Source organism: Pyrenophora tritici-repentis, chromosome 7, assembly GCF_003171515.1.
Source record: "Pyrenophora tritici-repentis strain M4 chromosome 7, whole genome shotgun sequence".
In the NCBI taxonomy this organism is placed as follows: Eukaryota; Fungi; Ascomycota; class Dothideomycetes; order Pleosporales; family Pleosporaceae; genus Pyrenophora; species Pyrenophora tritici-repentis.
In genome coordinates, this window is record NC_089396.1 from 1,325,473 (window position 1) to 1,349,698 (window position 24,226).

The 24,226-nt window shown below is 51.0% G+C and overlaps 7 protein-coding genes across 7 annotated transcripts; 3 read left to right on the plus strand and 4 right to left on the minus strand.

Annotated features, from left to right (window-relative positions):
- Window positions 1-109: 109 nt before the first annotated feature.
- PtrM4_129310 (UbiH, 2-polyprenyl-6-methoxyphenol hydroxylase and related FAD-dependent oxidoreductase) lies at window positions 110-2,370 on the plus strand (the record flags this gene model as incomplete). The annotated part of the gene is made up of 5 exons (XM_066108918.1): window positions 110-368; window positions 422-487; window positions 560-1,115; window positions 1,163-1,365; window positions 1,412-2,370. 5 exons carry the CDS (start codon window positions 110-112, stop codon window positions 2,368-2,370), a joined length of 2,043 nt encoding a protein of 680 aa, XP_065960910.1.
- Window positions 2,371-2,429: 59 nt separating this feature from the next.
- On the minus strand, window positions 2,430-4,761 carry PtrM4_129320 (NAD-binding-4 multi-domain protein; the record flags this gene model as incomplete). Its single annotated transcript, XM_066108919.1, has 3 exons — window positions 2,430-2,436; window positions 2,487-2,839; window positions 2,890-4,761. 3 exons carry the CDS (start codon window positions 4,759-4,761, stop codon window positions 2,430-2,432), a joined length of 2,232 nt encoding a protein of 743 aa, XP_065960911.1.
- A 2,136-nt stretch (window positions 4,762-6,897) lies between these two features.
- PtrM4_129330 (Polyketide synthase module protein) lies at window positions 6,898-12,866 on the plus strand (the record flags this gene model as incomplete). Its single annotated transcript, XM_066108920.1, has 10 exons — window positions 6,898-7,244; window positions 7,293-7,434; window positions 7,478-7,814; window positions 7,862-8,046; window positions 8,141-8,450; window positions 8,498-9,425; window positions 9,478-10,049; window positions 10,099-12,261; window positions 12,320-12,762; window positions 12,816-12,866. The coding sequence occupies 10 exons, from the start codon at window positions 6,898-6,900 to the stop codon at window positions 12,864-12,866; spliced, it is 5,478 nt and encodes a 1,825-aa protein (XP_065960912.1).
- A 3,601-nt stretch (window positions 12,867-16,467) lies between these two features.
- On the minus strand, window positions 16,468-16,821 carry PtrM4_129340 (uncharacterized protein; the record flags this gene model as incomplete). The annotated part of the gene is made up of 1 exon (XM_066108921.1): window positions 16,468-16,821. The coding sequence occupies one exon, from the start codon at window positions 16,819-16,821 to the stop codon at window positions 16,468-16,470; it is 354 nt and encodes a 117-aa protein (XP_065960913.1).
- A 1,350-nt stretch (window positions 16,822-18,171) lies between these two features.
- PtrM4_129350 (uncharacterized protein) lies at window positions 18,172-20,913 on the minus strand (the record flags this gene model as incomplete). Its single annotated transcript, XM_066108922.1, has 8 exons — window positions 18,172-18,912; window positions 19,228-19,595; window positions 19,712-19,868; window positions 20,008-20,235; window positions 20,311-20,370; window positions 20,592-20,661; window positions 20,714-20,817; window positions 20,869-20,913. 8 exons carry the CDS (start codon window positions 20,911-20,913, stop codon window positions 18,172-18,174), a joined length of 1,773 nt encoding a protein of 590 aa, XP_065960914.1.
- A 576-nt stretch (window positions 20,914-21,489) lies between these two features.
- On the plus strand, window positions 21,490-22,507 carry PtrM4_129360 (uncharacterized protein; the record flags this gene model as incomplete). The annotated part of the gene is made up of 2 exons (XM_066108923.1): window positions 21,490-21,752; window positions 21,997-22,507. 2 exons carry the CDS (start codon window positions 21,490-21,492, stop codon window positions 22,505-22,507), a joined length of 774 nt encoding a protein of 257 aa, XP_065960915.1.
- Window positions 22,508-23,145: 638 nt separating this feature from the next.
- Window positions 23,146-23,847, minus strand: PtrM4_129370 (uncharacterized protein; the record flags this gene model as incomplete). Its single annotated transcript, XM_066108924.1, has 1 exon — window positions 23,146-23,847. One exon carries the CDS (start codon window positions 23,845-23,847, stop codon window positions 23,146-23,148), a length of 702 nt encoding a protein of 233 aa, XP_065960916.1.
- Between the last annotated feature and the right edge of the window lie 379 nt (window positions 23,848-24,226).

Below are 24,226 nucleotides of genomic sequence, written 5' to 3' on the forward strand. Positions count from 1 at the left end.
CTCACCACCTCACTTTGATGTCAGACCCGGCGAACATTAAGAAATAGATTCGGTTATGAGATGGAGTGCGGCAGTGTATTGATTGATTCTTTCAGCTTTGTATAGAGAAATGGCGAAATCGGTTGCATCTTTCACGTGGGAGCGGGGGTTCCGAGAGCCTTCTGCCATTCCGCAATGGGAGACAGACAACGATATCGACGGTACCACACTTCCACCTTCCAAAGAAGTGGTGACGAGCTCCCAACATAATGACCTTGGAGTTAACGTCTTGCGCACATGGCCTACGCTTTACGATGGCACCAATAACCCGCATGGTATCCCAGCTTGGTGGAAGCCCCAAAAGGAAGTCGATGTACTCATCTGTGGAGGTTGGTACAGACTGCGACAGCTGTATGTTTTTATCACTGACACACGATTACAGCTGGGCCCAGTGGCCTCGAAGTTGCTGTCAGTCTTGCTAGACAAGGCGTTTCCTTTCGTATCATCGGTAGGTCAGCCATCTCACTACGATGAAAAGAAACTGAGAAAGTATAAGACAAGGCTGAGGGGCCTCTCATAGCAGGACGAGCTGATGGCGTTCAACCGCGATTCCTCGAAACCCTGGCAACTTGGGGCCTTGAGAAGGAGGTTGCAGAAGAGGGGCCTTTGATCGAACGAACTGCCATCTACAAGGACGGCAAAAAATTGCTATTTGGACCATCTCACCAGTCAGATTCGCGCTATCGAGGACTTCACATCATTACTCAAGGGCAAGTCGAGAGGATCTACATCCGTGACCTGACACGCCACAAAGCGCTCGTCGAGCGCAGCACAATCATGAGTAAATTCGAGATGGACGAGTCATCTTCTCATTCGGTTCAAGCGACACTACGCAATTCTCGCACTGGAGCGGAGGAGCTGGTGAAGGCCAAGTTCCTCGTAGGTAGCGATGGAGCGGCCAGCATGGTCCGAAAGCAACTCAATATCCCCTTCGACGGCATGAGCACGGATATCTATTGGGGCATCTTGGATTGTCGACTCGATTCAGACTACCCGCACGCGTTTGTTTTCGGCTCTGTCATCAGCTCGAAACATGGAGGATGTGTCATCATACCTAGGGAGGATGGGTACATCAGGTGCGTGCATAAGATTTCTTTTTGCAAAGGCACAGCTAATTTTCTAGACTTTACACGCAGTTGGACGTTTCGCAGACCGGCCCTCTCGCCGCGTCTCGTCAGGCTCAGGATGCATCATTTAAAGAGGCAGGAGGCAGGGTCGACGTGCACACCATCACCCCCGAAGAGGTTCTAGAGCAGGCAAATAAGATATTTGCTCCATATACGCTCAAGTTTGCTGCGCCGTTGAGCTGGTTCGCCGTTTGGAAGAGTAGGTCCATCGACTGCCATGTGCGATACGCGCTGACAATGTGAAGTCTCGGAGCGAGTCGCTCGATCCTTTTCTTCACCAGACAATCGTGCTCACATCCTTGGAGATGCAGCACACGTTCATAGCGTTATGGGCGCTTTTGGCCTGAATGCCTCCATCATGGATGCTGCCAATCTCGCCTGGAAATTGGGTTTTGTGGCCCGCAAAAAGGCGCAATTCGGAGCTTTGTTGCCTACCTACAGTTCTGAGCGGCGCCCTCATGCCGTCCGCATCATCAAAGTCTCCGGTAGATATCTGCGGTTCGTGTGCAACGCTGACCTCCATGTCGCTGCTGATATGCCCGACGAATTGAAGCCTATGCCGCTCGCCGAGGAACCCACTGGCGAATTCCCGGAGAGGGAGCTTAAATTCCTCGCCAGTTTCTTCCAAGGAAACGGCCACTTCCTGCTCGGTGTAGACGCACCGTACGATGCTTCTGTCATCAGCCCGTCTCCGAAGCAAGGGAAACGCGTCGCCATAAACGTTCGCAACGGCGTACGCGCACCGAACCCACGAGTCTGCTTTTCTACCGCCGAGACCGGCTATCTGTACGATAAGCTCGTAGGCGCAGACAGGCTTCATATTGTCCTCTTTGCATCGTCACTCCGTGGCCCATCACGTCAGGCTATCAGCAAATTCGCCGAGGCCCTTGGCCCGTCGGGATTCTACCAACGCTTTGGCGGTTCTTCAATGTTTAATATCGTGGTGGTTGTGGAGTGTGTTCCGTTCGAATTGGACGAATTGTTGCCACATGATGGCATGGACAATCTGAAGCAGGTGGCCACTTTCGTCTTCGATGACCGCGCGCCTGATGAGAATGCACACACTACTTGGGGTGCCGATCGTAAGAATGGTGGTCTGGCGGTAATACGCCCAGATCTGTGGGTCGGCATCACGGCGCCAATGGACGATGTCGAGATGTTGGACGAATACTTTGGATCGTTCCTTGTTCCTGCTGCACAGTAAGATGTATAGCTTGCATAACCTGAATGGATGTCGATGGGTAAAGGCCTTGTATTTATTATCTACTGTCTCTATCGTTACTGGACAAAAATCCCATCTCTTTCCATGCTTTGATGTACTTCACAATCAAATCCTTCTTCATCCCGCTAGCCTTCTGCAAAGTTGGCGATGCTAGCCTAGCTACTCGAGTATCTAACGATATTCTCCCACCTGAAAGTCTTTCAAAGTCGTTTTCGAAAAATTCGAGCAGTTCCTTGGCCTGTCCAGTTTCGCGAACCCTCGCAAGCCACGTCTCATACGGCAGCAATGGTTCGCGCAACCCCAACTCGTGTTGTATGATCATGGCTAGGTCCTGGTTTGACTGACGAATTGGGTTCTCAACATGGTAAAAGACGGAATTCGGCGGGTCTGGTTGAAAGAGCAAATCAATCACCACTTTGGCAGCTCGGTCGGCCGGCAACCACGAGTAGCTCTGCGCCATGTCAGAAAATTCACAAGATGGAGGGAATATGATAAACTTACGCCCTTTAACGCAGGAAAGGCAGACACCTGCTGCGATAGCTTGACGAGCGTGGGGAAATGCTCCTCAACCTTCCACACTCCAGCATTCTCAGCGCCACTCAATTGGCCGATTCTGACAATCATTGGATCGAACTTGTCGCCTTCATGATTCCCCATTGATTGAAGCAGTTGCTCACAAACCCACTTGGCCTCGGCGTATCCCATCGGAGCTGTGACTAGCGGATCGTCCACGGCTACTTCCGGCACCAGGTGGTTCTGCTCATTCTCGTACCGTGCGAGGACAGCAATCGATGAAGCAAACAAGAGCCGTGGTTTCAATTTTCGATCACTAGCCTCATATGTAGCAATGGCCAGATCAGCCAGCGCTTTTGTGCCTTGCACATGAGGCTCAAAGCTCTTGAGGCTGCGTTTGAAGTCCATCGGCCAGGCGAGGTGCATTATGTGCGTCACGCATCCTGTGAGACGACTATAGTCTTGTTTGGTGATGCCCAAATCTGACGCTTGCATGTTGGCGTCCAGGAACTCGACTTTTGCCCACATGTCCACGGAGAGAGAAATCCCAGCAGCTGTATTAGCATCCGTCTGCCGGGAAGTCTGACTTGAGCGTACGCCGTTCCTATAACCTGGACGGTTCAAACATAGGACTCGCTGGACTTGAGAGCTCATCGCCAATTGTCGTAGGACATGGACGCCCAGACTGCCGGTGGATCCCGTGAGAAGAACAACCGCACCAGAGTTCGCTACACTGGAACAACCATCGAGAAAGTGTGATAACATCGACCTCATCCGTACTTCTCGGCTCTGTTCTTGAACTGAAGGCTGGTACTCCCCCATAAGGAACGGTTTCAGTGCGTGAGCAAGGAGCTTGAAGGTTGGGTTTCGGTAGACAAAATCGGGCTTGAGGACCGGTGGCTTCACTGTCGATGAGTTTCGCACAGAAGCGTTTATAGCGCGAGTGAGACGCACGGCTCCCAAAGAGTCCAGACCAGCCTCAAACATGTCGTCATTCAGATCAAGAGTCGTTGAAGCCCTTCCAGACTCCACCAACAAGCTTTTGACCAAGTTGACTAGCTGAATACCGAGATTTTCCGGTTGCAGGATCTGAAGCGGAGCAGAAGACTCCAGAGCCTCGTAGGCCTGCTGTATTTCTGTCTTGAAGTCTTCCTGTACCTCTTTTCGCATCACCGATCCTTTGTCAGACCGTCGTATTTCTTTTCCTGGGGGTTTGGGAATGATCGCTGCCTTGGAAGATATGCGCGCGTGTTGGTCCAGCAAGGGATTGATATCGTTGACCAAGCTCCAAATGTGGTCAACGAAAGAATCCAGACTAAGCTCCACGGAACGAGCTGGTTCAACAAGTAGAACTAGTTCGAATGCTCCGTTGCCTAAGCAGATTGCGCTACGCACAGTAGGGTCTTTTAGCAGTGCCTCCTCCAATAATCCGGGGGCCACTTTTTCCCCAGTCTTCAGCACAATCAGATCGTCGGACCTCCTCAGGATCTTGACCTCCACAAACTTTGATTCTGGACGCATTTCTAGCTCGTCTTGAATCTCAAATGGTTCGTCCCATGCACACGGAAAGCCTGTAAGCCTGTATGTTGGGGAGGAGCCGGCCTCACTCAAAGGTCGAAGTTGCAAGCCAATGTCCTGGCGCAATCTGAGGTACCGCCAATCATAGTCTTCCCCGGGTGAGAAGATGTAGGCAACGGCACCTATTTCGGTCGCTCCATAGTGATTAAGCAATTTGATATCGTTGCTTGCTAGTACTTCGCCAACTTGAGGTTTGATTGGACCACCACCTACAGCTACGAATCGCAATGTCGCGAGAGCCGTCATAGCTGCCTGTAATGGTTTACCTTCCATTGAGACCATGTCCTCCAATATACTCGGCACTGTCATCAAAGACTACGCCTGGAAAAGGTCTAATAGGCGTACGGTGGACTCTCCCGCCGGAATCGTGTTCGAAGGTGGGAAGCAGCATGTCATTCCTATTGACAGACTCAAACAAGGAGCTAGGAGCCCGAATCCGTGATACAACGGGAGTGTAGATAGATTGCGCCAATCTGTTTCCTCGTTCTCGGCGAAATCATGACAAGCTGCATAGCCCAGCAGGTAGCGATGTGCCAACCTTATGGGCTTCGGTAGGCCGGTCGTGCCGGATGAATGTAAAATCAATACATTTCGGTCCTTCTCATCACCAATGAGCTGGCGCCCCTCCAGTGAACTTTTGACGTCCAGAAAATGTCGGTATGGCTTAGCGTCTATTAGAGTAACCAGCGTCGCAGTCTGCGGCGAAAGACCTCGTCGAGTCCGAGAGGAGACAAGAAGTGTTGATGCGCATGTCTCTTTTAGGAGATGATTGACAGCCGTCTCGCTGAGACGTGTAGAGAGAAGCACCACCTGAAGCAAATTTAGTGCCTCAGTTTCAATCTCGATGAAGATACTTACCGGAATGTTGGAAGCCAACAAGGCGGCGATGTAGATGAACAACCCCACATCTGACTTCATATAAAGCGCAACAGGGCACTTCACGCGTTGCTCAGACCCATCCCTACCCAGTCCAAGTTGTTCCTCAACCCACGAAGAGCAGGCTGATACGGCATTTTCCAGTAGTTTGAAGCTTATCGGAAGCGGATTCTCCGAGCTCTCTTGGCCTTGAATGCAAAAAATCCTGTCAGGGTTGTAGAGGGCATTGTGGCGAATGAGCTGGGGCAAAGAATTGATCGAGTCGCTTTCCAGGGCCTCGTCATTAGGAGGTGACCTAGGACTGAATCTTGGTCGAATGAAGCGATTTTCTGCGTAGCTGTCCCCCATTTCGAATGCGTTTGTATGCCCGTTCATTCTTCTTTCCCTGTTCAAAACCTAGTATCATAAATCCGCAGATAACACGTTTCGCGCGGCAAGTCCAGGGCCCTGCGTACGCCAGTAGAGGCTGTACGCGGGTCCACGTCAACCGTTCCGTGTAAGACGATAACCGGACCTGCGTCGTTGACTATGTTCGCTGCACACATGTTGATATTCATTTTATGGTTTTACTTTTACAGTGGGATGTAATTCTACTGGCCAGATTCACTGACACGACACACTGTTGCTGCAAACACGTGATTTGTCATCCACATACTGTGAACCTACTGAACCTTCAATGCGGTTGCAACTATACTGCAATTTTATCACTGGTAATTGGTAACAGATGTCGTCCGAATTCGTACTTCTTTTTGCCGGCCAGGGATCAAGAGCGACGTTTTCCTCGGCTTCAGCGACGACTCTGTTGAACCGGGTGGCACAGCACGACATCGCTTCCCTCATACTTCAACGCTGCCATGAATCCCTTTTACAAGATTTCTCGACAATCGATACTAGCGAGAGGACGATTCTGACTGAAGAAGATGCCAAGTCACTCACAACACCCCAGGACCTGGTTAAGCCGTCAGCTACATTCGCCCAGAATCCAGTCATACAGGCGGTGACCTTCTACCTTCATCAAATTCTGGAGTATGTATTTTACGTACAGAGAGAACGAGAAGGATAACCACACGACACAATTTCTGAAGCAGCTGGCTTCTGCTCTGGCATTCTGCCCGCACTCGTTGTCGCAGTGAACACCCCAATCGAATCCCCACAATTCCTAGAATATGCCGTGGGGACTTTTCGGCTGGCGTTCTGGACTTCCATAAGGAGCGCTTCATACTCCAAGTCTCTCGCTGGAGCGACATGGGGGGCCCTTCCCTGGTCTTTGGTCGTGGCGGGTCTCACCAAAGAGGCTCTGGAGACGGCATTGACAAGCGCTCAATCTCAAGTAAGATCCCAATCTTTGCTATGCATAAGTATATAGTACATGGCTAAATGATTTAGCTTTCACACCGAGTTCGCGTATCTGCGGTGCTCGGCGATGATATGTTTTCGCTTTCAGGAACTGGCGTTGATCTCGATCGACTTCGGAGTCTTTTACCAACGACTTCAACACACAGGCCTGCATTCATCCACACTTGCTATCATGGGGGGGAAGATATGGAGGAGGTGGTTCAAGACATACTTCGAGACGTGAAGAGGCTAGAGATTCCTTTTCCAGACTGGGAAGCGTTGAAAATTCCAGTACGCTCAACAGTAGACGGCACTTTCCTCGCATCGACACAACCTCAATCAGATACGCTCTTGGAGGCTGCCATCCGTTGTATGCTCATCCATCCAGTAGATTGGCAGGCGACCGCATCCAATATCTTGGACTCTGCATCGCAGCGCCTAGACATGAACGCCGAACTCTGCTCGAGGGTACTGGCTCTGGGTCCCAACGGGGGATCTCTCTTCACATCAGCAAAGAACACGGCTTTGCACCAAAGACTACAGATTGAGCACAGGTACGCATCAACTTCATCTCGCAATTACCATATGCTTACTTTGAGAAGTACCTCGTCGAAGTCGATCGGATCAGAGAGCTGGCACAAATCGGACATTGCAATCGTGGGAATGTCGGTGGATATACCGGGCGGTGAAGACCTCCACGCATTTTGGGACATGTTGCAGAACAGCACTAACGTTTCGACTGAGGTAATGAATCTCTTCATGACTGCGTCTCAGGCTAACTTTCCAGATTCCATCGTCTCGTTTCAATCTCTTCGATTACTACGACAAAGATGCTTCCAACAATTCGAAGCCCCGCAAGATGGCCGCGAAACACGGCAATTTTTTAAAGAACCCGTTCCACTTCGACAATAGGTTTTTTTCGATATCCCCGCGAGAAGCAAAGTCCATGGATCCACAGCAGCGGCTTATATTGCAATCTGCGTTGAGGGCGTTGGATGACGCCGGGTACGCCCCAAATACGACCGAATCTTTCCAGCCGGACAAGATGGGAGTCTTCATCGGAGCTGCAACAGGAGACTACGTGGATAATACGCGAAGCGATATCGACGTGTATTACAGTCCCGGTATGTATTCGCACTAAACACCAACGACAGAAAGCTTACCCAAGAAGGGACCTTACGAGCATTCCTTAGTGGGAGAATATCCTATGCTTTCGGATTCAAGGGACCATCTGTGGTTATTGATACCGCGTGCTCATCATCACTTGTGGCGATACATCAGGCCTGCATAGCATTGGAGCGTGGTGATGCTGTATCAGCGTTAGCAGGAGGAGTAAACGTCATCTCCAGTCCAGATGTAAGAGCCCCGCTTGTGCCGTGTTATACGTGAGATTACGCCAAGGAAAGTTTACCAAGTTTTTGAATAATGTTAACGACAAGTGCTTTTGCAGATGTATCTCGGCCTCGCGCGCGCGCATTTCCTCAGCCCAACCGGTCAATGCAAACCCTTCGATGCTGCCGCCGATGGTTATTGTCGCGCAGAGTCTTCAGTGGTATTCGTGCTGAAACGTATGGAAGACGCCATTGCACACGGAGATCGGATCCACGGCATCATCAGAGGGACTTCGGTAAATCAGTCGGGTACTTCCAAGTCCATCACCCATCCTGATGCGGAAACACAAGCTCTGCTCATGCGAAGTCTTTTGGATCGAACCAAGATTCCCGCCCGGTCTATCAGCGTAGTGGAAGCACACGGAACAGGTACGTGTCGAGGGACTTTGTAGGTGCAGCATCGCTAACTCGTTCAGGTACCCAAGCTGGTGATCTTTGCGAGATTACCAGTCTCCAAGCCGTCCTAGGACAGGGATCTGGACGCCAGCAACCTCTCTGCCTAGGCTCCATCAAAGGCAACATAGGTCATGCCGAAGCCGCATCAGGGGGCGTTGGCCTGGCGAAGTTGCTGCTCATGATGCAGAGGAAAAAGATCCCGCCCCAGGCATCATTCCAGCATCTCAATCCGCGTCTGTCGAGCATCGCCGACCACAACATCATGATACCCACAAGAGTCATGGACTGGAATAGTACTCATGATAGCCCGAGGCGCGCTCTATTAAACAACTTTGGTGCTGCTGGCTCGAATGCAGCCCTTATCCTTGAGGAGTGTCGCACTACGACTTGGGTAGCGTCGTCACATTCGAGGTCTACACATATCCTGAACATTTCAGCGAAAACTCAGGAGGCTCTGGTCGAATTACTCTCTCGCTATCTGGACCTATTGCGCAACAAATCTCATGAAAATATCATCCCCCTGGCCGATCTATGCTACAGTGCAAATGCACGGCGACAACATCATGATGAGTTTCGCATCTCGGTCACGGGTAAATCCATCCAAGATCTCGCGGAACAGCTGGCGAACACAGATACGACTAAACGAAGCGCGAAGAAAGCACAACCTTTGAACGTTTTTGTATTTTCTGGACAAGCTAATCTTTACCGTGGCATGGGAGCTGAGTTGCAATCAACAGCACCGGTATTTCGCAAAACTGTGCTCCAATGCGACGCAAGCCTCCGACAGCAAGGAATCGAGGGCATCGTTCAGTATATAACCAATGATGGTCCCGGTATCAAGGGCAATGAGGAGGTTGTCTCTCAGTGCGCATGCTTTGTCGTTCAATATGCGCTTGCGAAGCTTTGGCAATCGTGGGGCATTGAACCAGACTTTGTCGTCGGACATAGGTAGGTGCCACATCGCTCTGCTGTATCGAGCGCACAACTAACGTCATCTCAGCATGGGCGAGTACGCCGCCCTTGTACTTTCAGAAGCTTTGAAACTCGACGATGCTCTTAGATTGATTGCGCAGAGGGCTCAGCTGATTGTCACTCACTGCACCCCGGCCAAAACTGGAATGGTTGCAGTCAAGCTTTCAGCCGACGACGCCCGGGTCGAGTTGGCACAACTGTTTGGAACACCAGCACCGCTTACCGTCGCTTGCGAAAACAGCCCTGAGGATTGTGTTGTGGCTGGAGATATTGATCATCTCAGCACCTTCCTGCGACACTGCAAGGCTGTGGGCACCAAAGCGCTGCAATTGCAGGTTCCTTTTGGCTTCCACTCACCTGCCATGGAACCCGCAGTCAATCCATACCGTGAGCTCTGTTCGGACATTAAGATGTCAGAAGGCAGGATTACCATCCTCTCCAGCCACCTTGGCAGGTTTGCTCGGCTGGAAGACCTTTCAGTAGATTTCTTGCCGAGTCACATGCGTCGCCCCGTGAGATTTTCCGATGCTATACGCAGCTTAGAGAGCGTCACGGTGGGTCGGAAGATGAGAGTTTTGGAGATCGGACACACATCAGGAAGTGAGTAAAGGTGCCACCCAGAACAGGTCCAGCCACTAACAGCTGATAGCAACTGCATTGGTTAAGAAGTCATTGAAAGAAGGTGAAGCAACTTACATGTCATCTCTTCGACCTACAGAGAGCCCTTGGGCTTCGATGTTGACAACCTTGAAAGCCCTCTTCTTGGAGTCTGCACCTGTCAAATGGAGCGAGGTGTATGCCGGATCATCGACTAGATACTTAGATGCTACGCCAAAGTATCCCTTGTTCCCAGCTGAATTCGTCATACCCTTCCGGGAGCCTCTTGTCGAGTCAACAGAATCGAAGAAGCCACTATCCGGTCCTGCGACAAGACTGTTTTTCCAGTTAGACAAGAAGTCCTCTACTGGGACAGCAATCACGACCTTTGAAGCTAGGTTGTCATTGATGTCAAGTTTCATTAGGGCCCATATCGTTGGGGGCACACCACTTTGTCCTGCATCTATTTATCTCGAACTGGCTCTTCAGGCCATGGATCAGGTCCATCCGGCGCTACAGGGACAAACACAGGTGTTGAGAGACATCATATTCGAATCTCCACTTGTTCAATCCAGTGCCCTGGAGGATGAAGGCAGTCTTGCATTGGTCATGGAGAAAAAAGATGCTAGGGCTAAGGGTCATGGCTATGCCTTCAAAGCTGAGAAATCGGGCACATGCTACTGCACTGGCACGATAGATTTGGAAGCTGTTTCCAGTGTCAAGCCGCTGCTGAGCCGCAAGTCCGCTTTCCTCATGAAGCATGTTGAATCGATGATCAATGGGGGCCATGGAGCTGGCGATAGCTTCTCAACTCGCATGATCTACCACGTCGTTTTCCCACGCGTAGTGGCCTACTCTGACCCATTCTTGACTCTGCGGCGTCTCCGCATCAGTCCAAGTGGTCTCGAAGGATATGGTAGCTTTCGCCTCCCGGCCAATTCTTCCAACGCGGAGTTTGTCTGCCACCCCGCTCTTGTGGATACATTATTGCATACGGCGGGCTTTGTTGCAAACAACTGGATCAATCGTGACCAAGCCTGTATATGCGTCAAAGTAGAGAACATCACGCTTCTCCACGACCGGATTTCTGCTTCAGTCGGTGACGATCTGAGCATTTATGCCAGCATGGTAGATTGTATCGATGGTTTCGTCATCGGAGACGCGTACGCGATGGACAGATCTGGACAGGTGATAGCGATAGCCGAGGGCATGCATTTCAAGAAGACGGGACTGAAGGGTTTCCAGAACCACCTGGCACGCCTGGCAGGAAACGGTCAGAGTCAGAGACCGGCACCTCCACGCCGCGACTCAGCAATGGATAAGCTGCACCAAGAAATGCCAAAACATCACTCAATTCGACAGAGAACGCCAGAACCGGATATTAGAAGCGTCGTGCGTCACGAAGTCTCCAGGCTATGTGGCATAGCTTCCGAAATAGACGGCGATGCAGATCTTGCGCAACTTGGTGTTGACTCGCTTTTGTTCATCGAGCTCACACAATCCCTCTCTCAGAAGCTTGCTCCAACTGGATCCTCTGGTCTGGACCTGAGCCAGTGCTCTACTTTGCGCGACTTGGAAGCTGTATTCTTGGGTGCGACTGTTGCCCCGATATACTCTGACGAGATTGTTCGAGCGAACGAGGAGATCCTTCCTGCGCCTGCCAACAACAAGCCGATTGTTTCAACCAGATATTCGCCGTTACGAGTCGTGAAAGATATGGTGGAGCAAGTATGTGGCTGTGCGATCTTCGATTTGGACAAAGACATGTCTCTCGAGGATGTTGGTGTAGACTCACTGCTGTCTATGGAACTGGAACAAGGATTGCGACAAATGGGCGGGATCAGCATCGATGGCGATCACGGCACCATTTCCGAGCTCACCATTGGCCAATTGGAGAGTCTGATCCTGTCAAAGCTCTCTCAGTCCCAGGCTCCAATCACACCGCAATTAACACCGAGTCCAGTCTGTGCAGCTGCAGCCACAAAACTGCAGAACGGCAAGGACTCGCGAAGTCGGGTGTACCTATTCCACGATGGAAGTGGTTTAAGTCACCAATATGCAAAGATTGGTCCACTAGGTTGTGACGTTTTCGGAGTATCCAGCTTGGACTTTGCTGGCATAGACCCTTCAGTTCACAGCCTCGCCGATTTCGCTTGGCGATACATTTCCGAGCTTGGTTTGGCTGTTCATGATGCACAGGGCATCATAGTAGGTGGTAAGCTTCTCGATCTTCGCTCACCTACCGTGTCGAAATGAACTAACACATCATGCAGGATGGTCTTTTGGTGGCGTCCTCGCCTTCGAGATCGCGCGTCAACTGCAAGACCTCGGCACTCCTGTCAAAGGGCTGATTCTCCTCGACTCTCCATATCCAATCGATCATGAGCTACTTCCGGACACGATCATCGAACACATCGCCGGTACCGCCTTTGAGGCACATCCTGATATCCGGTCCTGCGTAGCAGCGCAATTCAAAAGGAACACCGGCTTATTGAAGGATTACAAACGACCTCCTGGGTCGTTCCAAGTCCCAACAGTCATGTTGCTTAGTCGGGAGGCGTGTGACACGGCAACCCTCCGCGGATTGAAGTACGCCTGGTTGGACGACGAGGATTTCCGGAAGATGGCGACACAAATGTGGAGGACGCTTGTAGGCGACAAAATCGAGACAATGGATATCGATGGAAATCACTTCAACATGTTTGAAGCTAAGCATGTAAGGCTCCGTCATACTAGTATTAAGAGTTGCTTTTGCTAACATGGCCACAGTTGCAATCTTTATCGGAGAAGCTGCTCACAGCTTATAATGCATTGGCATGATTCGCATGTCGATGTTGGGGGATGCAAGGGCCACAATACCGTCATTGATTACGTGCGCAGATTCGGTAGCAATGAAGATGTGTCGCAGGCCAAGCGCTGTCGGAAACCTTGTTACTAATAACGCCGTGCGATGACCTTTATATAAGCTCAGCTAGGAGGTTACAAACAATAGAACATTCACTCTTTCCTAGTTTTTCTATCCACAATACCCGCACCCAACCGTGCGACAGTTATAAGCCCGGTCAACCTTCCTTCTGCAGCACTATCAGCTTATGTAGACAGTACTATCTCTGTTAACTGCTCATTGCAAGCATGCCGCTAGTTGCGATTGTCGGCGCAGTCCCAACAGAAAGTGAGGGGTCGCATCCGCAACCCCGCATCCCCGCGATCGTTAGAACACTTAAGGGTTGAATAACAACAACTACCTTAAGGAGAAAGAAGATAAGTATTAAGAAGTAATTAAATACGTATCTATAATATTAGTAAGAGAACATAATCTACTAACACTGAACGCTTATAGTAATTAGATTAATTACAGTCGGGTGACAAAAAGAAAGAGACTTTTTAAAAGTTAACTATTTCTAAGCTCTATATCTAAAGAACTCGACTAGCTAGACTAATACATTTTAATTTTTTAGAAAGTTAAGAACTTTCTCTTCAGGTAGGGTTACTATGAAATATACTTAGTAAGCAAAGTAAAGCTAATCTAAGGCAGTAAAAGTAGAGTTCAAAAAGAGCTAGAAGAGAGTTAGGTATAACTTTTTACTGAGCGTAAAAAAATTTCTAAAAAGAGTTCCTAAGATACTGGCTTATATAAGCATTATGTAAGCAAATCTCTTTCTAAGCTTTCTTATCTAGTTAATTTTAAAAACAAAGAGTAAAGAAAAGTACGCTAAAAAAAGTACGCTAAAATTACGTAATAATCTACTAGTGTTATTCTATATATCTTTCTCTTTCTACTTCTAAATTTTCTCTTCTCTATTATCTCTCTATGTCTCGAGAGCTTTCTAAATTCGAAAAAGAAGTTTATACTCTATTGTCAGATAATAGCACTGTTGAAGATGAGAGCGTACAGACGCTGGGTTAGACTAGCGCGACCCGGCATCTGAGAGAGCCAATCGGATCACAGGAAGGCTTGGCACCCCCCAGGTGTGCCCACAACCGTAGACAGAACCAACAAACAATCAACAATCAATATCATCACCATTATTACCTATTTCATCAGTATTCCAGATGAGAGTGAATATCTGACATCTATCTTTGCAAAAAAAATCTACTAACATGATCCATGGGCGAGCGGCGCACCCCACCAACTTTTGCAACTTTAAAGCGATGCATCTCAACAACGCGATAATATTATTGCAAGATATTAGTACAGTAGATTACTCTATATTAATAGTATCAGTCTTGCATGTGCGCGAGTTGTGCCCAGTCTCCTTGCACCTAGTGCAGCGCCTTTGAGCCCGCTGGCTGAGGCCTGATCGCGCTCCTCCTTGACGCTCTTTATAAGCAATCTGCTAGTCAGCCTCATTTTAAGCTAGTATATCCTCTCTAGCTCCCTTTGTGAGTACTCTATGCTTCTGTATACGCCTTTTAGAGCGCCGCCTACGCTCTAAGGCTGCGCTGTTAGCCTTCTTAAGACTAGAGATCTAATCGCGCATTAGCTTAGCAGAGAGCATTATTACCTCGGCGCCCTTCTTTAGCTAGTTAATCGCCATAATAATTAAAGCTGGTGATAAGCTCTTATGCTGGCACACGCGCTCACGTATTAGGCTTAACTAAGCCTTAAGCTCACGCGCGTTGCTTGGCGTTTAAGCTACCTAGGGAGCCTCTAGCAGAGCTGCTAGAGGAGTAGGTGTACGCAGTTGTACATCTACCTTTAATAGAACAGCCTCTAGTTGTAGAGGAACAAGGCCTACGCCGTAGAAGGCTAAGTAAATATTAGCTAGCGTGAACGCTTAATTAAATGCTGCCTTAAACGCTGGCAGAAACTCTAGCTTAGTAATATAGTTAATGTAGTTGCGTATAAGGCTCTCTACCTTACGGCTGTACGCGCGCTTTAATAGCGAGAAGCAGCTAATATTAAGTAGCTAGAGTAGGTGAGATATGTAAGGAGGTATATAGAGCGTATAGATATTGTTCTCCTTGCAGAGCTCCTAGAACGCTACAGATTAGTAGCTCTTATAGCTATTAATAATAAGCAGGCGACGCGCGCCTACACTACGAGCCTGCGTATGAGCGTTAAAGTGCTTTAGCTACTTAACTCTAAGCTTATTATTCGTCCAGCTATTATCGCTAACTACGATCGCCTAGTTGCGTAGGATCTTAGCTTCCTTATACTAGGCTAATAGGTAGTACTAGCCAGCGAAGATAAGAAATAGTAGGACTAACTAGCTAGCAGCGCTAATAGTAGTAGTTAGCGTTACCTACTCGCGATTGCCTAGCTAAATACTCTTTAGCCTGCCTCTCCTCTCTGCTCCTATTATAACTAGCTGCGTTATAATCTTACCTAACGTATCTAACGGGTTGGCGGGCCACACGGGTTGGCGGGACACTTTTGCCAAGCCCTCACCAAAACCACCCTCATTCTGGCGCAAAACAGCCCACTTTAGCCCTATATAGTATAATACAATATAAGATATCATTTAGAGTCTACTTCTGCTGCTTGCTTACACGTACGCGCGTTATGCCCAGTCTGATTGCACCGTCCACACCGCCTTTGAGATGGTTCACCTGCTTCAGCGCGCACTCGCGTCTTTAGCTTCTTCCTATCACTACGCGCCCCAAACTCCTGTAGAGCAGTTAGACGAGCGCCATCCTCAACCATCAAGGTCCCCTCTGCCTGAACCCGCTTCCTTTTATGCGATCTACGCCGCGTAGCAGCCTCATTTGCCGCTCGAAGCTCTGCGATCTCCTTTTGCGCCAACACTAGCTTATGCGCGATAATTGCTGCTCCCTTTGAGACCTTCTCAAAGGCCTCCACCATAGACATTGGTGAGCTATCTACATGCCTCTGAATCCTTGCCTTCACAAGCGTCGATTGCGACCCTAGTTCAAGGGTATTGCTTGGGGTTTGCGACTGCCAGGGCTCGTTGTTGATAGGCAGTGGTGGTGATGGAGTACGCAGCCGGACGTCAAGGGTTGTTATAACCCGTTCTGGGTTAAAAGGGACTAATCCAGCGCCTCGAAACCCTCCTTGGATATTACTAGAAGTAATTGCAGCATTATAGGCGCGTATAAAGCATGGTAGGAACTCAAGTTTCGTGATGTGAGTGATCCGGTTGCGCATGAGATCTTCGGCTTGGCGCCTATACGCCTTCTTCAAAGGAGCAAAACAACCCACATCAAGAGGCTGTAGGAGGTGCGATGAGTGCGGAGGCATACAGATAGTAATAATCTTGTTCTCTTTGCAGTATTGCTGGAATTTGAGTGAGTTATGGCTCTTATGGCCGTCAATTGCGAGCAGTTGGTGGCTGCCAACTACTCTCTTCTTTGTATGCTTATTAAAGTGCTTCAACCACTGCAGGCCAAGCTTATTTGTAGTCCAGCCGTTCTCAGAGACTGCAATAACCCAATCATAGGGTAGGCTATCCTCCTTGTACTAGGCAGAGAGGTGGTAGTGGCCTTTGAAGACGATGAAGGGTGGAATAGGCCACCCTGTCGCGTTGATGCCCTGGATGACTGTTGTCCACTCTCTGTTGCCTTGCTGCACTGACTTTGGCCGTCCTCGTCTCTCTAAAGCTGTAACAACCGCTCCAGTTGATATCTGGCCCATCATGAAGCCTGCCTTATCAAAGTTGTACGTGTCTTCATCCTGGATGCCGTACTTGGCTTTGATATTAGCTACTAGGCTAAACCAGCCCCGGATAACCTTCGGATCCTCGCAGAGCGCTCTCTTATAATCGTACTTGCGATTAAACTTTATTGTGAACTCAGGGCGGCGCTTAACCCACATACTGGGCCAGTTTAAGCCAACCTAGCCTAGATTGCGCTCTGCGCGCAAGGAATTGGCCATATCAGCTACAGCTGCGAGCCGAGGGGGAAATCCGCGCGTAATAAGCTCAAGTATATACTCAACAACTACGCTCTCCTCAGTCTTTGTCAGATTCAACGATTTAGGCCAGCAATCTGCTTGTGAAGGTCGTCCAGCGCGTCGATAGCTTAGTGTTGTTCGAGAGACGTTATAGATAGCTGCAGCGCGTCGCAAGGAGAGTGTCGCATCTTCTTCAAGAGCTTGAAGGGCAGTCTGTATCTGACGTTCATTAGAAGGTCCCATCTGGTGTTGTTGTTGAGGCATCGTGTACATAGGTAGAGTTGGTGGGGGCTTGGCAAAAGTGTCCCGCCAACCCGTGTGGCCCGCCAACCCGTTAGATACGTTATTATAAAGCTAGCTTTATTAAAGTTGTAGACGTCCTTATCGCAGATACCTAGCTTAGCCTTTGTCTCTTCTATAAGCTTAAACTACCTCTTTATTAATGTTGCATCCTTATAAAGAGCTCTTTGCTTATTGTACGCTTAGTTAAAACACGTCTAAAGACTGTCTATACGCTTAACAAAGGTAGATAGCTAGTTAACTCTAACCTACTCTCTACTATACGCAGCTAGCAGCTTATCAGCTATATTACGTATAGCTGTGTAAGTAGGCGCAAATCTACGCAAGTCTAGCTAAAGTATATAGCTAATAATTACCTCCTCTTCTCTCTAGGTAAGCTTCCTTAAGTTAGGCGGGCAATCGCGTTAGGCAGGTATACCAGCGCGTCGGCGGCGGAGCGTTGTTTCGGCTACGTTGTAGACTACTGCAGCAGTACAGGTACCTTAGATCTAGTGCGCATTAATAGATAAGATAGCAAGCTGAATATCTGCTTCATTTAATAGTAATTGAGTAGCGCTGCGTTGAGCCATTGTAGATTAAGATCAATAAGGTGAGTAAAGTTAGTGGGGTGCGCCGCTCGCCCGTGTGCGCCGCTCGCCCATGGATCATGTTATGCTATTGCTGTATCATGTAGTATACAAGTGTTGGCATAGTTAACGTGATACATTATAGAAGAGGAAGTTAATATCTACTAACTACTAACTAATCTGCCGCACGATCTTAAAGTGTCGCGAGATCTTGGCGGAGACTACAACAACGCGGATGATCAGACCCAAAGCGCTCTTCGTAGCCCTCCAGCGCCCGCTCGTACATCTCTTCCGCCTTGTCTAGCTTGCCCTGATTAGCGTAGAGGGCGCCTAGGTTGTTGACCGTGTCAAGAGTCGACGTGTGATCGCGCCTAAGTGCCTTCTCCTTTCCTTGCAGCGCCCGCTCTTACATCTCTTCTGCCTTGTCTAGCTTGCCCTGATTCCTATAGAGATCGCCTAGGCCATGAACTGCATCCATTATAGTTATGTCATCCTCCCGTCCCGTGAGCACGGTATTCACAGAGCTGTGACATTGGTTTGCGTGCCGAAGCAGCCGCTGCTGCGTCACCCAGTACTGCAGTGCGTCCGTACTAGGTACGTGTAGCCCCACACACCTCAGTGCAAGCCTGGCCATCCCATCATCCCATCCACCGTTTACCACATGCTTCGTCCACGCGTGCCCACAGCTGTGCATGCCGTAGCCTCGTGACTCCTTGCCACCTTCTCCAAGCGTCGTATCTGCTTCGACTAGCGCATGGTCACAGAGCACTCTTACAGCCTTGTTAAACACAAGTCGATCTCGCGTCAGTTCGCAGAACCACTTTGGCGCATTGTCTCGGCCTTCTTGCAGAAGCTGCAGCCACACGTCTTGATTGTCAAAGTAGGCCCACAGCTGCAGAAGCTTTGTCGCGAGCGAGCTCTGCTTCTTGACATGGTCGAAAGAGATTCCCCACGTTGTGTACAGCGTCCTGTCTTCGTATGACAGCAGCTGCGGGGTGTCTTGCTTCAGTTGAGCCCACGACTCTTTGTACGATTGGAGATACTCCGCGAAGCTATCTGGTACTAGGTGGAGGTAGGCGCCGGCCGTAGCAAAAGCCAGCGGCAACCCGTCCAGCTCTTCAGCTAGCCTCCGAGCGTCGACGTCTTGCTACTGTGTCAGCATCACTCACGGCGAGGTAGGAAGGTGTCACCTACCAAGACTTAGCCTTTCTCGTCTGGACGTCTGCGACAGTATCTCCAGGCTGTGCTCAATGCCCCGCAGCTTCTTCACCGCGACGGGACGACCCAGATGCAGCTGAGACGACCGCGTCGTGATCAACACTGCTCCCTGGTCCGCTTTAGGAAGGAACGGCCGGATATCGAACGTGCCCGGCCCGTCATGACCTGGCAGCTTCGGCGTGTCGTAGTTGTTATAGATGACCAGCCATCGGTCGTTCCCAGCGCTGCTCAGTCATCTTCTCACTGCCTCCGCCGCTTCGTCAAGATCGCTGCCTTGAGCGACAGCCTTGAGATGCACCAGCGACGGATGCTCGCGGTAGACGCGTCTCGCTGCGGCCGCATAACCCTGCTTCAGCGTGTCAACGTCCTTGCTGTTGACCCAGAACACGGCCGAGTAGTCGTCTTTATGTTGTTGCGCGTATGCTAATGCTAGCTGTGTCTTGACCATCCCACCTAGACCGTGTACGACTGCCGTCTTGCGAGACCCGTCATGCTCAAGCTCTCTGTGGATGGCATCCAGCTCCTCGCTCCGACCGACGAAATGGTCCACGCGCGACACCTCGGGCACGATAGACTGGACAGCGAACGACGCAACAGGCTCATTGGAATGGACTAAGAACAACTTATTACTACTACTACTACTTCTTCGCTAATATACTTGCTACTCTAAGACTACGTACCCACGTTTACTTTGGCCTCTGTATCACACCGCCCACCGATGCTAGTACCTGCTCTTGCTGCCATCACCCGCAGGTGGCCTGACACCGTCCTGTACCCAGGGTCCGTCTTCGACTCGAACTTGACCATGTGGATGTGGTCCGCGTGTATCGCGATCGGCTCGCCGTCTGCTGCGCCTGGCACCACAGCCGATGCTCGGGGGACAACCTGATAGGCGTTAGCAAATAACTACTACGCTTCGTCCATCTTGAAGTAACTCACGATAATCGACTTGCCTAACACCGTCGGCGTCGCGTACGTCTCGTACGCATACTTCGTTACAAAGTCCCCGCTAATCGGCTCGTACTGTCCCCAGCTGCTGCTGCAGCCACTCCGAGTCCCGCTCTAGGTGCTGCAGCAGCCGGTCGTCCGCCGCCATAAACACCGACGCCACGTTGACCATAAGCTTGCCTAGCGCGACGCCGCTGCCGCCTTGGTGGGGTGTTCCTATAAACAGGATGCCGTATGTCAACAGCTTGATGGCGCGGTGCTCTTTGAGGGCGCCTCGGCGGGCCGCGTCCGAGTGGTTGAGCACCTGTGCGTGTCAGTCGAGTGTTAATGTGCCTTTGTCAATCAAACGCGCTACAGAAGCTGTGGAAAGAGCACTCACGCTTTTGACAACAATGCCGCCCAAGCTATGCGCCACGAAGATGATCGGCCGCTTGCTCGTCTGCTCCGGCGTTAGTTCTTGCTATTGCACATAGTGTCTCGCTCATCGCGCACCTCCGTAATCTGCCTCTCCAGGCACAGGTCCGACACCAGCGTTCGTGCATGGTCGAACAAGTACTGGCAGCTCACTTGCGACCCACTGTGTGTGTTCGCATCATAGCCTCAGCAGAGTATGCGCGCGTTGGGAAGATCTTGTGGAAGGAGGTCGCGCAGCCAGTTGACGCTGTCGACGCTGTCGACGCCGCTGCCCGCCGTCCACGTCTTCTCGCAGTGCCCGTGGACCGCGACGATGCTAGACTCATGTTAGCTGCTGAATGCGGCAACTAAGCAGCGAAGAGGAATACTCGATAACTGGGTTGATGCCTTCACACACCACTTGTAAGCCCTGCGCAGCCGTGGCAGCCGGCTCTGTTGACCCTGAGGATGTTGAAGACAGCTCTGCAGATACCTGCCTGGGGTGTTAGACCGTGTGGAATGAAACGCGGTATAGGAGACATACCTTCGCCTTGCTCTTCTTCGAGCGGAAGTCAACGAGCCGTCGCATCGCGTTATCTTAGGCTAGGCCAGCAGATGCGTGGTGTAGGACGTAGAACATCCAGAAGTATCGCGCACGAAGGCTGTCGCAAAGCTGTCGCAAAGCTGTCGCGAGGCTGAGCTGCACAGCGTCTGCGGCATGCTGGCGGTTCAGGCGATGAATGGCGCCTGAATGCTGTTGTCGTTAGCTGTCCGTCGCTCAGCCCGCTCAGCCCGCCGAACCCGCTGAACGGCGCTTACTGTAGTGGGCTGCTGTCACAGGCTACAACTCGCTTTTGGTGTCGACCACGATCGACGCCCTGGTCCTCAGACGGTCCCACAGTGCACATCTGTCGCTCAGCCCGAATCCTACCCCAGTCCTGCGTAGGCTTTGTCGTTACTGAGATGGCCCCGAAACCTTGCTGCCTCGCAGCATGATCTGATCCGGGATATGATTTCTGCCCAGACGCTTACTACTGCTCAGATGGCCGCCGTGGCTGGCTGCAGCGAGCGCTCAATCAAGGCAATAAGGTCCAATATCCGATACTTCAATTCCACCAGGGCTCCTGCGAACGGAGGTGGGAGGCGTCAGTCCATCACACCGCCTATGTTAGGCGCTCTGTGCGACCATCTGCTCGAGAAGCCAGGGCTGTACCAGGAGGAGATGGCTGTCTTCCTGTGGGACGAGTTCGAGGTCCAAGTGTCGACACACAGCATCAGCAGAGCATTGAAGGACATAGGTTGGTCGAAAAAGGCTGCTCGGCAAATCGCGAAGGAACAGAACGCAGACCTGCGAGACTTTTACCTCTACAATCTGACACAGTTCCAGTCCTACCACCTTGTCTTTATCGACGAGTCTGGATGCGACAAGTGTATCTGTTGCAGTACAATGCAGTCAATCAAAGTGCAACCGCGCGAGGCAGTCATCAGAGTATATTCTGTTCTGTTGTTGTTGTGCTGTCATGGCCACCTTATATGTAGCCATAATCAGGGTCTATTTACATGACGTATCTCTGATGCTGGTGAGGGGAGAAGGTGCTCATGGAGGGGAGGGAGGAGCGCCAGGACAACGCACGTGACATGCGCAATACCCTTGCCTCACAAACCGCAACAGTATCGGCTTCAGGCGGACAGGCTGGTCGCCCCACGGCGTAGCACCCGTCCAGGTTGCCAAGTTATACCGCGACCGGCGATATCAGATCCTGCCGGCGTACACTCAGGACGGGATCTTGCTCTCACGTGTGTATCAAGGCTCGACAGATAGCGCCGTGTTTGAGGACTACATAGAGCAACTGCTCCCCCATTGTGGTAGATGGCCAGAACCAAAGTCTGTGCTCGTGATGGACAATGCATCGTTCCACCGCACAGAGCGACTCGAGCAGATGTGCTGCGACGCTGGCGTCAAACTGATGTACCTGCCACCCTACTCGCCTGATCTGAATCCGATCGAAGAGTTCTTTGCTGAGCTGAAGGCATTTATTAAGAGGAACTGGCGTGCTTTCGAAGACGCGCCGCAGCAAGGCTTTGATTCCTTTCTAGAATGGTGCATCGACGTTGTAGATGGGAAGCAGGACAGCGCTAGAGGCTACTTCAGACACGCTGGAATCACATTCGAGGAGTTCTAGGCTTGCACGTATAGGTATTTAGTCTAAGTAGAGTAAAAGTCACGTAAAGCTGCTACCTGCTGCTGGACCCAATACTCGATGTCGCGTATGAGACGCCGAGCGACACCAATCTTTATGCCCCGCGAGATGAAGAAGTCCGGGTCCTGGCCGTCGTGAAGTTGCTGCAGGTCAAGTCCGTGCTCTAGAGCCATGTCACACATGTTCCGAATGTCGTTCTTCTGATCTTCTCTTCTGACTCGCGACTGCTGCCAATCACTATATTCCTCTACCGCAGCATCTAGAAAACCGGACACATCAAGACGAGGCTTGGCCTGCACTTCTGTTGAACCTGATGTTGGGTGAGACGGCCTAGGAAGTACGTTCGTTATATGGATTAGAGCATGATTCGCCGGGACGCTGTGACTGGCTCTTTGATATCTTTCTAGCTGCTGTTGCTCTTCTGCATAGATTTGCTGACGAATGTCTTCCGGCACGTCATCATGTGATAGCAACTGGCCCCCCTGCGCCACATGCCTTATCAAGGCTTTCAGCTGATGCGTCCTTAGCTTGTAGTGCTTCTTTCCGTGCGGGTCCCGCTAGCAGTGAGGCCCAAGACTGCATGGCGAGCCCGGACATCGCATCAGGTTGTATACATCCTGTCAAACAGACGGCAGGCTGGACGTTCCTTCCTCAGCATCGACCTGCGAGTCTCTTTCAGCAAGCATCTGCTGCGTGGCGGAGGGATATCCTCGCTTTCCACCTCGCTTTGATGCTACCGGCATTGGCTGTCCTATGTCTACATAGTTGAACGACACATCCACCCTCAGCTTCTTACCTGCACGAAACAACTCGCTCCACTGAGAGAGCTGTTTCTCCACCAAGAACCAGTCGACATCCACTTCATCAAAGCGCTTTGTCAAGTCACGTTTTGAGCGCTCAGTCACTGACACGACAACGTTAGTGTCTTCACAGGCAACACGCTTACTCGGCGGCAGTTTCTTCTGCAGCAGCTTCTCTAGCTTCTCACGCAGAAACAGCGACCAGTAGAACCTGGGTGCTAGCACGAGATCTGGCTCCGTATCTTTGGAGAGGAACTTGTTGTTCAGCGTGACCTTCCACTCGATCGAGTAGTGGAGGCATGTCGACGGCTCCTCATTGTACGCCTCGTTTTCGTTCCACTCATCCAGATTTAGCAGCTCGAGCTTGCCTGAAAGCGGCCTTACATGTCCCACGGTACAAGTGCCCCTGCCTAGATCGCCGGCGATCGCTTCTTGGTACACTGCAGCCGGGAACGGTGAGTGGAGCACAAACGGCTCGCTCCGAGAGGACGACGGGTGTCCCGCTACCTGGGTATCAGGCATCTGGGACGCCGTAGACGCGCCTGAAAACTGGGATCGGCCGAGCGGGAACGAAACTGGGTCCATCGACGGACACGGGCTTGCGGTGGCGGCTTGTGTAGGCGGGTCCGGCGATCGGCCGTAGGGCTGCTGCGACCCTGAGGGGGGGGCTACATGAGACCCACGCCTGGATCTGGCTGTGCGTCGAACAGGCATCGTCGGAGGGCTGTCGCGCTGCACAAGGCCGACGGCTGGCATGCACTGTCGTGACGTGGCAGGAGTGCTCCAACAGGAAGGCAGTTGGCCCTTGACAGCTAAGCGCGGTGCAGGCGGAGCGTGCGGGCTGAACGAAGGACAGCAAGCAACGACAGCCGACAGCAACAGCCAACGACAGCCATCAACA